This window comes from Rosa chinensis, chromosome 3 (genome assembly GCF_002994745.2).
Source record: "Rosa chinensis cultivar Old Blush chromosome 3, RchiOBHm-V2, whole genome shotgun sequence".
Taxonomy (NCBI): Eukaryota; Viridiplantae; Streptophyta; class Magnoliopsida; order Rosales; family Rosaceae; genus Rosa; species Rosa chinensis.
In genome coordinates, this window is record NC_037090.1 from 17,880,071 (window position 1) to 17,894,998 (window position 14,928).

General features: G+C 37.4%; 1 protein-coding gene across 1 annotated transcript; it reads left to right on the forward strand.

Annotated features, from left to right (window-relative positions):
• The first annotated feature begins 844 nt into the window (after positions 1-844).
• On the forward strand, positions 845-6,346 carry LOC112195389 (delta(14)-sterol reductase). The gene is made up of 13 exons (XM_024335810.2): positions 845-1,036; positions 1,113-1,230; positions 1,316-1,386; positions 1,976-2,032; positions 2,518-2,609; positions 3,237-3,284; positions 3,632-3,752; positions 3,991-4,037; positions 4,424-4,505; positions 4,726-4,802; positions 4,892-5,011; positions 5,804-5,878; positions 5,955-6,346. The coding sequence occupies exons 1-13, from the start codon at positions 989-991 to the stop codon at positions 6,106-6,108; spliced, it is 1,110 nt and encodes a 369-aa protein (XP_024191578.1). The 5' UTR covers positions 845-988; the 3' UTR covers positions 6,109-6,346.
• Positions 6,347-14,928: the final 8,582 nt, after the last annotated feature.

Consider the following 14,928-nt stretch of genomic DNA (forward strand, 5'->3'; position numbering starts at 1 on the left):
GCGGGAGTCGAGAATCCGCTCGAAGGAGAGATCGACAGCAAGGGCGGCGAGTCGGAGAAGCCGAGGAAGGTCTCAATGAGGTGGTCGCGGTCAAGGAGGTTGAGATGGTAAGGGTTTGTGTAGAGAGAGAGAGAGAGAGAGAGAGAGAGAGAGAGAGAGAGAGAGAGAGAGAGAGAGAGAGAGAGAGAGAGAGAGATTTTGGTAAAGGGTTGAATGGATAACATATTAACGGAAGGGAGGGAGGGAGAGCCAGCAGTGACAGTTTTTGTAATTAAGTTTAACTCCAGTGATAGGTTGTTAATAGGTGCCTTTAATTATCATGGGGACATTTGTGGTGTTTGGATTATCATAAAGTACTTTAAAATGACCTCTTCTATCATTGTCCCTTAATTAAATTAACATATTTTTAATATAATATTCATAAACATTATACTCATATACTATTTTAATCAAGAATAGTGAAAATAACACCTCCATATAGCACATCATTGTTAGAGATGAGAATGAGTCATATATGAATAATGCAACAAAATGGTGCTAAAATGAGAATAACACCCTTAAATAGAACCAATGGTTGGAGCTGCCCTAAAAAAACCTAAATTTAAGCTGAATTTCAATCAACCCCAGCTTCATTCGAAAAATAATTACCTACTAAACATCTAAATCAAATACTAATTGGCAAGAATATGATTTGTGTTTGATATCGCAATTCATCTCCGACCCGCCCCATTGCCATTTTTTTTATCTTTTTCAAAATTGGGGAATTTGTTCTTTTTCTTAGCCGGGTACATGGGTCAGTCTGATGAGTCGGGTTTGTTTTAAACGTCCCCTCCACAAGGCCCATCTAACGCGGCTGCAATAATTCTTAAGAAAGCCTCAGCAGGCGCATTTTGATTCGCACCGCATTTTAAAATGCGAAAATCTCAGGCGGGCTCTTCCCATAGGCCATAAAACCTTCGCTGCTGCCAAGTCTCTACACTCATCGACCATGGATCTGGGTTCTCTTCTCCACCTCCTAATTCCCTCTTGGAACTCCGTGAGTACCGTACCCATCTCCAAAATCCCTCACAACCTTCTTCTCGCCCATATTTAATTCATTCGTTTCTCTTCAGGTCGCTATTCTAGCATTCTTCTTTGCTTACCTGGCCATTGCCGGATCTATACTTCCCGGAAAACTTGTCCCCGGAGCCGTCTTACAAGATGGGTCTCGTCTTCATTATCGCTGCAATGGTCCGTGTTTACTATCTATCTATGCACACCAAGTGTTTGATGAAATGTCTGAGTAGCTGCTGAACCTTTTTCCTGATTTGTATAGGTCTGATATCGCTTCTGCTGCTGGCTGGGATTCTAGGGGCTGCTTCCAAGTTGGAGATCATATCACTTACCGTACGTGTTCGCTACTTCAATGTGTTTCTTGCATTTACTATATTTTGTCATTGGAACTCTCTACTTGGCTGCTTGTCTCTGTTTCCGATTTTTTTTTGTTTAGATGCAAGCATAGAATATGTAGCTATACCCGGATACTACATGGGATTTAATGAGTTGGGAAAATTGAAGATGATATAACTACATTGGCCAGGATTTGAATAGTATCAAATGCCATAAGGACAGAGAACTGTACTAGCTAATATGGGACTGATGATTTTTTTCTGAAAAGACGAAAGTGGAAAGTTTCAAGCTGAACCTAAAATGCATACCGGACAGTTTGAGCTGTTGTTTGTGCATTGGGTGCGTACCTCCAAACGTATCAAAACCGCAGACACCAATCATGTCTCATTTTAATTTGTCCCCGAGATTGGTTGCTTGACCTTCCTAGATGTGGGTCAATTTCCATGCGACTGAACAAAATTGATATATCTAAAGCTGTAAATTAATGGAGGTTATGGTGATAATAATTTATTATCCTTTTCATCAGCTTATTGTGATGTGCATCACAAATTGAACGTGTATATTTAAATCATTAGATTGTTTGCAGGTAATAGCAGACAGAGGACTTGAGCTGTTATCAACCACTTTCCTGTTTAGTTTTCTGGTAAGTTGGGAATCTATCGACATTTTAATTTTTTTGACTTTCCAGTTGTGGCATTTGAAATAGATAGTGGCATTGTAGTTTGTGAAGTGCATGAACAAATCTTATATTGGCATGCTTGTTTAAGATGAGACTCCCTTTATTACAACTCAGTGTGACAACTGCCAGAAGAAAATGTTGAGCTTTGCTTCTCTTATAGAAAAGCCTCGATATGGACACCAGCACAACCTCAATAGCAATTCCTGTTGAAATACCACAGTAATCAGTGAATTGATTTGACTAGATAAAATCATTCAATCAAGCTTGCAAATATTTTGCCTATAAACAGTGCTTCATTTACTTCTCAACCCCATATTGTAAAAATCTCATGAGTCTGCAATCACTTTTGTTCAATTCGTGAGACCACATCTTTCATTTCCAGTAGATGAGTAGTGAACCATTCTGATTATGTTATCTTCTTTGGTCTGTTTGATTTCTTATAATGTTAGGTCACACTAGTACTTTACGCTGTTGGCTGCAAGACGAGCAACCGCAGTTCTTCCTTAAAGCCTCATCTGTCTGGGAACCTTCTAGATGACTGGTAATTTAACAATTTCTGTAAGTTAGTTCGAAGTAATCTCTGTTTGGAGAAATGGTTTTATGTTCATGATGTATACTGGTTAAAAAAAAAAAAAAAAAAATCTATACTGTAATGGACACAGACACACACAACTAATTTCCCTACCCACTACTTTTCTTATCTTTTTGAAAAAATTTAATGAGGGAAACATGCTATGACAAGATATTATACATGGAGTTTAGTATTGATACTGTTAAACAATCCTATCCTTGACATTGCGTTTTGCATGATTGCACAATTTAGAGACTCCCTGGTTCTGACATTTTGTGCTAAATTTTGCATTACCATTATGATTAAGAGAAAGTTTGTTAAATCTTCCTTCAACTAGTGAAAATCATAATCAATCACAATATATATATTGATAAAATAATGTTTACATACACAACTGGAGATAGATTCATTCTTAAACCAATCTTGTGTTGTTAGACAAAGAACTGATCCTTGATTCCTGTCCTCACCACTGCTATATTCAATGATAAAAAAGTTAATAGTTGAAATTGAAGGCTTCAGTTTCTCTACTTGCTTCAATCCCTTAGTGAATTGATCTTACAGTAATATTAAGATGGACACTCTGACTTTGTTTGATAGGTGGTTTGGAATACAGCTGAACCCTCAGTTTATGGGCATCGACCTCAAGTAAGTAATCTATTCTTCAATCTTTGTGGCAGTATTCAATTTACACCCACAAAATCAGTACTATACTACTATAACCGTAACCGCCTATTTTTCCAATGTCTCATTATCTTTCTTATGTGAATCTTGTTCCCCTCTACCTCAGTATATAACAGTTATCTATATCTCAATGCAGTCTGGCTGTGAATCCTTTTGTCTTTTTCACTTTCCATGTAACTTTCACTAATGTTGCGTCCATAACATTACTATTGCTATGAAGTTTAGGCCTGCTGAAGTAAATGAGATGAATATTTGGTCTGATATTATGATGTATATGAAGCCTGTAAAGATGATAATATTCTTTTCTGTAGGTTTTTCTTTGTTAGAGCTGGAATGATGGGCTGGCTATTTATCAACCTTTCAATTTTCGCAAGAAGTATCCAAGAGGGCACGTTGAGTCGATCAATGGTCCTCTTCCAGTTATTCTGTGCGGTAATCTTGGAACCCATTTTAGATGTGTATTTATGTATGCGTGTTGTATTTGTATTTCTATAAATGGTTCATGTGGTGCTGTACGTCTACAAAAATGTTATGGTGCTTGTGCATCATCACCGATAGTGGGCAACCCTATAGTACACTCGTTGTAAATGCTCATCTTCGCCCACTACGTCATTCTGCTTAGTTTACTTGTTGTAATTACTGAGAATTCTGTCCTTGTTTTTTCTTCCAGTTATACATTCTGGACTACTTTATTCATGAGGAGTACATGACCTCCACGTAAGTGCATTACCATGGTGTCTGGTTGCATCATTCAATTATAGTTTTCTCCTGTTACAATCTGCTTTCTATTTTATGAAGAAGCATTTTTTGCTTCAAAATTATTCTGGAATGCTCTTACCCTCCCAGACAGAACTACCACATGCAATTCCTATTGTATCCTTCATTGGTTTCTGGTCACTGTAGCCATTTGTTTTCGTTAATATGTACGTAGGGGTGTATACCCGTTTTCATGTAAAAAGAATTTAGTTAGCCTGGTCAGTAATATTTCTTCCTGTATTATGTTTCATTGTTGTTGTGATAATCAAGAGGGCATGTGCATTTTGGTCTTTTATAATTGTTTTCTTTGTATATCCACTCTATCTTTACATGGTTTCCTTTTACAGATGGGACATAATTGCAGAGAGATTGGGCTTCATGCTGGTATTTGGAGATCTAGTGTGGATTCCTTTCACTTTTAGTATCCAGGCATGTAACACTGGACTTGAACTGCGATATTTAACTGGTTTTGTATGTTCCCATACATTTTTGTCAGAACTCAGATTGACGATTGCCAAAGAACTGTTATAGTAAAAGCATATTTGTTCTAGGTTTTGGGAAACTGAGGAATGATTTTGGAGCAACATTTAAACCCTCAGTTGAATTCTTCATGGTTATAGTTATCTGAATTTTGATATACTTGTTATAGGGCTGGTGGCTTCTGAGTAACAAGGTAGAGTTAAGGACAGCCACTGTCATTGCAAATTGCTTCACTTTTGTGATCGGGTAAGTTTCTATTAACATATAGTTGGCATCCGAAGATCTATTACATAATTTATTTTAGAGGAGCCAACAAGCAAAAGCATGCTGGACAGGTACCTAGTATTTAGAGGAGCCAACAAGCAAAAGCATGTTTTTAAGAAAGATCCCAAAGCGCCTATATGGGGTAAACCTCCAAGGGTCATTGGGGGAAAGTTGCTTGCTTCTGGTTATTGGTGAGCTTTCCTCATTCCTTATCATCTTTTGTTTCTTCTTCTCATCATTTTCGTCATCAACTTTATGATTTAAAGGTAAAAATCAATGAAGTTAAACTGTTAAACAAAATGCCTAGGTAATGGTAGTACATCATCATTTAAAGATGATATTTGGACAGTTTTGAAGCATCTTTGTCTTTATCTTACTGAATACAGTTGTAGAATTTGATTTCATTCCAGAATTCTTTTAGGAAAAAGAAATGTAGGAATACAGTTTCAGAATCATCAACTGATCAACAAATGACTTGGATCTATCAATAAGAACTATGGTAATTGAATCATTCACCTAGCAAATTTCAAACTCCGATTTGAATGAAATAACACACTTGATTGGACCCTGAATACATTATGGTAGGAGGAACAACTGCCTGGACTGCTTGATAATGAAATCTAAACTCATAAAAGTCAAAGTAATTTGAAAAGTGAATCTGATGTTGTATTCAACATCTAATGCATGCTCATCTCATGTCTGTTTAACAAGTATCAGAAACAATGAACAATTGCAACTTACCATATTTTGTATTGTTGGAATTAGGGGTTGACTGGCTCTTACCCATAGTTATTGGTTTAGGCACATGATGATTTTGTTGAACGTTGTCTCTGGATGTATGAATCTGTATATCTCAGTCATAATGTTATGATCCCGACTGTCCAATGCTGGTGCCAACGATCTGCCTTACCAGTGAAAAGCATGTGAAAAGTTCATGATGTTTCATCACTAACATACTCTCACATTCTGTTTATTTTGTGCAGGGGAATTGCAAGACACTGTAATTACCTTGGGGACTTGTTACTTGCACTGTCTTTTAGTTTACCTTGTGGGATGAGGTAGTCTCGTACAAATGTTCATATTAATTTCTTCTTAGACAAAAAATTATCCATTTAACACTCACTCACTTTGCAGTTCTCCAGTCCCATATTTCTATCCAATTTATCTTCTAATTCTGCTTACATGGAGAGAAAGAAGAGATGAAGCTCGCTGTGCCGAGAAGTATAGGGAGATCTGGGCAGAATACCGCCGACTTGTTCCATGGAGAATTTTACCCTATGTTTATTAACAGGCATTCTCTGCACTCGTTTAACATGTGATCAAGGTGTAGTTGCGGTCATGACCAAAACGAAATACAAATGTAGCTGCAGTAGACCTTATGCATTCTTGTTTCTATCAAATGGCTACAATGTTGAAGACAGTAATCATCTATTGCTTGTGTTCCTCGTTAATGACATGAAAAATAAATCTAGAAAGGAACATAATTCATCCACTGTATTCCATTTTTCCTGTTTTGCTGCATCCAACTGAGAATGTGCCATTCTTTCTTTCTTTTGTAAAATAGACAGCGTTATTTTTATCACAATAAAAACAATTTTATTCCAGTAGAAGGAAAAGTATGAATAGGGTTACAATGTAGTAAAAAAAAAAAAAAAAAAAAGAAACCTCTCTAGTACGCCATGGGACTACAAAATAGGGATAGCCAAAAATTGGCAACGGATCATAAAGGATCATAAAATGGTTCAGACCAATGACGACATACCGAGTCATGGCTCAAACACATGAAAGAAGAATGTGGTCCAGCCATCTCCACCTCGTACCATATGTTAGTGTTTCGTTATACAAGTGAAAGCTCTTTACTGCACTCAAAGTTGTGACGTCGCATTATGCACGCTCCTATAATTTTGGAGAAAATGATCGTTTGCGGTGGGTAGCAAATCTCAATTTCTTCTTCTAAAAAACCAAGCCATCCTACTCTGGGCGAACAATACATTAATTCTTATTCTTTTTTTTTTTTTGGCTACCACTACAGCATTTATATATTTACCGACTGGGAACGTTATGGGTGGTCCAAGAAACGGCAGATGAGCAAGCGGTGTCTAAAAAGTTAATGCATGATGAGAAAGATGCACGTTTTGGGGCACAATGATGTGGGGAATGAAATTGCACTAAAATTGTTGATTCACCAATATAGCCAATTAAGAAAGCATCATCGAAGAAGAAGAAGCCACCTAAAAGTCTGAATGATTCTGATGCCAAATTGATAATTGTAGCTGTTTGGTTGCTTTGTAGTTGAGGAAGAAAGCACCCTCCTTTTTTCAATTGCTTAGTTTTGCGGCAAGTCTCAGTCAAATGCACAGAGCCACAGGCAGAGTGAGTGAGTGAGTGAGTGAGAGGTGGTGGGTGGGTATGGCCCCTCTCTCCTGTCTTTTTTTTTCATCTCTATTATCAATGTCCTTATGGGGTCTCATATTCTCTCTCTCGTCCCCATCACTCAAAATATAAAGAATAGCAATCGAAGAGGTCCCCTGTAATAAAAGAAGATGGTTGTGGACTAACCTCCATGGCTGTACTATCTCCTGCTTGGAGATTTATGGAAACTTGGAAACCATAAACAAAAACTAGTGTGATGGTACCCATCTTTACTCACCTTTTTTGTTTTGATTAAAAGTTGGAATTTTGTCATTTATAAGGTGATGAAGAAATAATGCATTTTGGACCTGATTCCGTTCCGTAAGTGGTAGATCTTAAGTTCAAATTTTGCCGTCGTTTGTAACACAAAAGGCAAAAAGTTTTGTGAGACTTGGAAAAGAATGCGAGTCTGCGAACATATTTCGCAAATTTACAGATGAAAAAGAATGAAATGCACACTTTTTAGTGTTTTCAAACTCTAAAGATGAGCTTTTATACTTTTCAAATAACTTTCGCTAATATTTCTCTGCACAATGTTGAATGAGATTTTTTATGATAGAGGTAGGATGCTTCTCTTCGGAGATCAAAATAAGAAAGAGAACTTCTGGTGACTAGAAATCTAAGAAAATTCGATGCTTTGAATGCTGAGCTTGGACATTGAATCTAGACTTTGATAGCCATGTTTTTCTTCTCTTCTTGGTATCTTTTCTCCCTGTTTGAGTCTCAATTTCTTGCATGAATGATGTCCTTTAATACCCTCGAGAGATGCATAAAAGGGGTTTTGGGTCTTTTCCCTGGTCTGCTAATTGTGGGTTAGGTAATAGGTAAATGGACTGTCATATTGACCAAATTGAGATGTTACTTTCATGGGCCATATTATTTGTACCTTTCATTATCAATTGTGCAAGTAAATTTGACATTTTCATGTGAAAGTAATTTCTTTGAGTTTTTTACACCACAATTTACTACAATATTTTGCAAGTCCAAAAATTAAAACACACATTTTCCACATCTCAATGTTGCTTCTTAAAAGCGGCCTAAGTCTAAAAGAAACACGTTTAAAAGAACTAGAGCAAATTACTTTGACGTACAAGGAGTCAACCGCCTTAGCCCCACAATTGTTAAGAGTTCACGATTTCGTTTATACAACAATTAGTTGTCTTTGAGTCAAATTTTGATGACATTTGTTTTTGCTATTAAATTCAAGCCTACAATTGTGTTATTATTTATTCTCCTTTTCCACTTTCACTTTGTTGCGATTTTAACGGTTCGTTTTAGGAAGGATTTTAACCATTCACTTCGGGCTCAAAAGTCTCATTTTTGGGCCTAAAATTTTGGGCCTAAAGAGTGCATATGCAAATTGCACCTCTACTTACTAAGCTCCAGAGTTATTAACCATGTTAGGCCTAAGAATGGAATGCATCATCTACAATTCAATGAAGGCTTCTGCTCTTCCGTGCAGCAGTGAAAACAGTCAAATACATGTGAAAACAATGGGCGAGGGACACAGAACCAACATAGTACACTCACTTTAAGAAAGACGGACGTTAAAAGCATCTTGTACAATGCATCAATCAATTTGTATATTGAATTGGAGCATCCTTCACAATCAATAGAGAGGATGATGGTTTTTACCCCCCCCCCCTCCAGTCTCCTTTAGCAGATAATATATACTTCTTTACTGACATATAGACTGTGGAGCTTGCTTGGTGGATATGCATCAAACTCTTGGAAGTAATGGTGCGGGAGACAAATGAGAGAGGTAAAGACGCAACTAATTAGCTAAAAATACACGTATATAGCAATTTGAGTGATCAAGCAAGCATCTTGTGGGTGGGTGGGTGTAGTTGCCTAAGGGTTTGGCTATGCTCTCTTCTTCCCATATGCAAGTATTACAATACATAGTTTTCTCATCTCATTACACCAAGCATACTTTTCTTACTCTTCATCTTGTTAGATATACGAAACAGGGGTTGTTAGGTCTAGGGTGGAAGGTGGCATTTGCGTGATCGGAAAAGTAATTGGTTTCCGATATAAAATAAATAAACGTCGACGTTTCTTTTGTTTAAATTCTTACCACTACTTTCATTTAGGAGAGGCTTCAACATCAACACAATGTGTTGATGATATTGATGTTTATTGTGTTGATGTTGACATCTAAATTCATAACCAAAAGACATGTAGAAGCATTAACATCAATTTCTGTGCTAACACCTATTTAGACCATTGGAAGTCAAATTCAATGCTAAAATAAGCCAATTTGGGATTGAAAACGAGTGAAATCCATGCAAAACATAAATTTTTCCGAACAATAAAATGGGACTGCATTTTTCAACCTACTCTACTTTTGTCTTGCTTTTAGCACACCTAAATAATTAAATTAATGGATTATCAATGCATTGAATGTCAGAGAGTATGCTTTTAAATGCTAATTAGAAACATCATGTATGCAGAAAGAATATGAATTTATATGGTCTCGTTCACCTCGTCATCAAATGACTAAAGAATTGTCGAGTGTTTGTTCCACATTGGAAAAGTGAGAAATATCAAATGTGTTTATAAGGATTTAGGCATTTGTAAATAATGTTAATTAGTTTTGATTGTGATCTTCAAATTATTATATGTGAATGCCTCACAGTCACACGTGCTCTATGTCACTTAGTCCACATGTGGTCACCATACATGAGGAGCCTATTTTTAGGTTAGGGTTATGTGGGCTTGGTGTAGTCTAATTTCATTTGTATGGGCTTGAGTTTGGATTTTCAAGGAGGTTGTCTTGTCACTCACTAGCTAGTTATTGAGATGACTTGGTACAAGTTTGGGCCGTCTTGGGAAATTGGCTCAATAACTGGTCCTTAAGTTCTAGTTTATGGAGCTGGGGCATGTGTCACCCGACATGATGTATTGGAAAAGCTTCTCCTTGAAGCTCATAATTGGTTGCGACTTGCACCGCCACCATCTCAGAATCATTATTGTCAGTCAATTGAGACACAAGACGAGCTCGCTTGGATTTATCAGTAATTCGGGATGAAACAAGTGGGCTACTACCCAAGGGGCACCGAAGACCTAACTCAGATTCGAGCTCGCCACCGCTATGGCATAGAATCAAATCGGCACATTAGGTCAATTTCAAAGAGAAAGAGAAGAAAAATCTGTCAGAGAGTTCTTTGTCGAGTTGGTGTTCGAGCTTGGTTTATACAGTTGTGTAGTTGTTAGAAGCAAAAATACGTCCAATTTTATGCCCAGTGCAGTCATAGGTTATTGATATTGGGGTTTTTCACCACGACTCAACTCAGGTGTGGAAGAATAAATAATTTTATTTTCTTCCATTTTAAGGAGTGGAGGAATAGTTTGCCTACAAAAAAGTCATTGGCAATTGCTCGAAGTTTGGGTCGGTGGAACATCCATCTAACCATTGCTGGCTGGCCTGAGGGGTGCAACCTAAGGTGACCGCCTCATGTCTTTGACAGACGTTTTTTTTTTTAGCAAATTACCAATATATACAATTTCAGGTCATTTATTACCAATAGCAAGACTGTTGTTTTTTAATTCCCTTGCGGTAATGTAGCTTAACCTTGCACAAGGTCCAGACCCGTACGGCCATTTTCCTTCCTTTTTTGAATTGATTCTGTTAACTAATAAATTACCAAAATAACCTCTGCATAATTAATGTATTGGGGTTCAGTATCATTTTGAGGGATTGCAGATTTAATATAGTGAGCTTCATTATCATTTTGACATACACGACTTGCAGTTCTTTCCAGTTTCTAGAGGCAATTCTGAATGATTAACCAATTGAATTGTTTGTATACACATAAAAGAGCCAAAGTTATTTGACCTTGCACCATTTTTTTTTTTTAAACTTAATAATTAAATTAATCCATTAACAATATTAACCAATAAAGAAGACTTCAAAAAGCATCTATGTCAATTTACTTTGTCAAAATCCTATCAACTCCTAAACACAAAGCCACATCTGCAAAATATCAACATTTCACTATTAATCTCATTCAACAAAACAAAACCATTCAGATTGATCAAATGCAAATCCTAATCCTAATCCAATCCAACCTAATTAATATGGTCTTTGCTTGCCTTCAATTACACCTACTTTTGAATACCAGCTCTCGTCATGGTGAAGAAATCTCTCCACCGTGGTTCTTCTCATGTTCTTCAATCGGTACATCCTCTTTGTCTATTGCAGCAGCCTTCCTCTTTGTCATTTACGATTAATCTGTGTATATGATAAATGCAAATATATCAGTATTGAGCCTCAGTAGTTTACTGACTCTCAATAGTGTATTGACCCTCAATTTGATTAAGAAACCATTGTAGTGTATATGACAAATGCAAATACATGAGTACTGAGCCTCAATAGTTTACTGACTCTCAATAGTGTACTGACCCTGATTTGATTAAGAAATCATTGTAGCTTATAAAATTGCAAAGAACCTAATCAAAAGATCCTCACAGTTGCAGTAGATCAATGACTAGAATTTCAAATATAAAAAAAAATAAAAATAAAAACTAACAACAGTAATAAGATCAAATATCCACAGAGCCTATAGGTAGAAATAATTTCAGTGACCCTTCCATGAAGTAATTAAAGCTAAGAAATCTGTCTAAAAATGCAAGCTCAACCAAACCAATAATAGATTTGAGTTGAATACCTCATGCAATCAAGCGAATGCAATCATGAAGCTGAAGCTATTGATCCTCATAAATAAACATAAAAATGAGGTTGCAATACAAGTAAAATAAGCTAAAGCTACTGACCCTCATAAATAAGCATAAAAATGAGCTTGCAATAAATATAGGGTTAGTGAAATCATGAAGCTAAGGCTACTGTCCCTCAGAAACTAAAGCTCGTACAATTCATTTTTTACTATTGTTAGTCACAGAACTCATCATTTTTCATCGGGACAAAGAAATCTCAGAAACTAAAGCTACTGACCCTTAGAAACTAAAGCTAATGATCTTTAGAGGGTCATATAATCATAGATTGCACATATTGCAGAATTTTAATGCTACTGACTCTCAATAATCATAAATCGCACATATTGCAACATTTTAATGCTATTGACTGTCAATAAGCTCAGACAATTCATTTTGTACTATTATTAGCCACATAAGTTCAATTTTCACCGCCTAGCTATACATAAAAATGAGGTTGCAATGCAAATAATTTTACTGACCCTCAATAGCCTAAATGTTAATTTCTTTGTTAAAGCTATTGACCCTCAGAATTTCGCAACCATTGAGAATAATCAAAATTTCTCAACCAAAATCATTTATCTGAGGGAGAGTGTGATGCCCCAGAAATTCGTATTTACTTTCCGAGGATTTTCCGGAATTTAAATTGTGGGTATCGGACGTTTTCGTGGCTCGTGGACGGAGCGGAAGTGTTTTGGACGAATTTTTATTCGTAAAGTGTGGAATTAGGGGGGTTTCAAGGTTGACTTTTGATACGTTGAGATTCTCCAAAAACTTCCTTCACGAAAGTCGTAGAGCGCGTCGATACGAGTTCGTGGACATGCGGAACGCATAAATCGGAGTTCGTATGAGGAAGTTATGGCTATTGGAAAAAGTTTCCATTTTAGTATATATAGGAAAAATCAGAAAAATATATTCATTTTTCCACTTTCCTTTTCCGGAAACCACACTCTCTCTCTCTTCTCTCTCGTCCGCGTCTTCAGAGTCGAAGTTTTTCGACTGACCCGACCCGGACCCGGTCGATCCGACCCGACGTTTCCGGCGAGCTCCGGCCATCTCCGGCGACGAAATTTTCCAGACAGGATCGTCTCCGCCGTCTGGTGGTCCCTGTGGTGTTCTCTATCGCCGATTCTCGGTGGTAGCGGCGGTAGAAGGCGGTGCAGGTTGGTGTTTTCGGACCCGGCCGGAAAACACAACTCCGGCGACTTCATGGCTTCAACGATTCCTTGGTTGAGCTCAGAGCGGCCTCGTTGATCGATCCTTGGTGGTTGTTTGGATCGATTCACGTGAAACTTCGATCAACTCGGATTGGATCACTGTTCACGGCTTGTGAGGTAGTTTTCGATCCCTTAGGCTTGTTTTCTGACTTCGATCCAGTTATGAGAATTCACAAGCATGCTTAGATGAAGCTTTTTGATGTTGGGAGTTTTGTGAAATAATGTGTTTTTGGCCGGCGGCGGTGCACCACCGTCTGTGGTGGCGTTCCGGCGGTGTTCCGGCCACTTAAGGAATTGGTTTTGGTATTATATATGTTCTACTCGTTGATACGAGCGTTTCGATATATAATATGCAAATTTTGGAGTTCGTATGGAATTGTTATGATTTTTGCAGTTTCATACCGATCGATTTATTCGATCCTTGAGGATTTGAGCGTCCGATCGAATTGTGGTTTGGTCACATCGATCGTGGACGTATTCCAAGGACTTTGGGAGGTCTCGGATGTGGTTTCGCCTCATTTGGCGTCACCTTGGGAATTTTGGTTCGATTTAGGGTTTCGAACGTTATCCCTTGTGATTCGTTGACTGAATGAGAGCTGTAATTCCTTAGGTACGTGACGTAGTACTCCTCGGACGGCTATTTTGTGGATTGACTGTCTTGTTCTGTATTGAAGACGCAGCGGGAGTTTCGAGGTGAGTAATCTCACAAGGTTCATTATGAACAGAATTACCATTATTGTTTTGGCGTTAATTATTTAACTGCAAACTATAGTTGGTATTAGTAGGCATTCCTGAGCGAATGACTACATATATATATATTTAGATGAAATATATATATATCCTTGTGGATGATTGTGATGAATAATAATATGCATGATGGTGTTCATATTATTGTTAAGTATGACTTTTCAGGAAACAATATTATAGAAAAAGATGTTTTCTATTGTTTGAAAAGTATTGAGTTTGATGTTACATTTTTGAGTCAAGCGTGACTCTTTTTAAATGTATTGGTCCTTGTACCAAGGGTCACAGATGGTGAGCAGGGATGGGAAAGCCGGAACTAGATGGTCGTAACGTTTTTAGGTCAGGTGTGACTTACTTAACGTTGACTTGAGACCAGATGGGGTCTGAAAAACATGGGTCGCAGATGGTGACCAACGGTTGGTTCTAAGACCAGACGGGATATGAAAACCAAGAGTCACAGACGGTGATAGGTTGCAGATGGTAACCAATGATTTATCTGTGTTCTGAGTCTAGTTACCATAGATGTATTGTGGCAATTCTGAGTGAATGAGTATGTGTGTACATATATATATTATGGGGTATATATATATACATATGTATTCATGTATTGGTTTCATTTCTGAGTGAATGAGTATGTGTGTACATATATATATTATGGGGTATATATATATACATATGTATTCATGTATTGGTTGCATTTATGAGTGAATGACTATGTGTGTACATATATATATACATACGTATTCATGTACTAGTGGCTTCGTGGTGAATCTGTGTTGATGTGTTGTGTGTCTAGGTTGGACTGATTTGTTGTTGGTACATCATGGGGTTAGTGGGGAGCTATCTGATGCTCATGAGTACGTGTTTCTTTAAAAGAGAGTTTCGGGGATTCTTTCTTTTAAATGTCCTGGGAGGACTTGTGAATCATATTATATATGTCACAGATGGTGACTAATGGTTGATCTGAGACCAGATGGGGTCTGAAGATCATATGTCACAGATGGTGATAGGTCGCAGATGGT

Coding starts and splice junctions, on each gene's coding strand:
- LOC112195389 (XM_024335810.2), top strand. CDS start 989: ATGGATCTGGGTTCTCTTCTCCACCTCCTAATTCCCTCTTGGAACTCC. Junction 2,033..2,517: donor CTTTCCTGTTTAGTTTTCTG/GTAAGTTGGGAA, acceptor TTATAATGTTAG/GTCACACTAGTACTTTACGC. Junction 5,012..5,803: donor TTGCTTGCTTCTGGTTATTG/GTGAGCTTTCCT, acceptor TATTTTGTGCAG/GGGAATTGCAAGACACTGTA.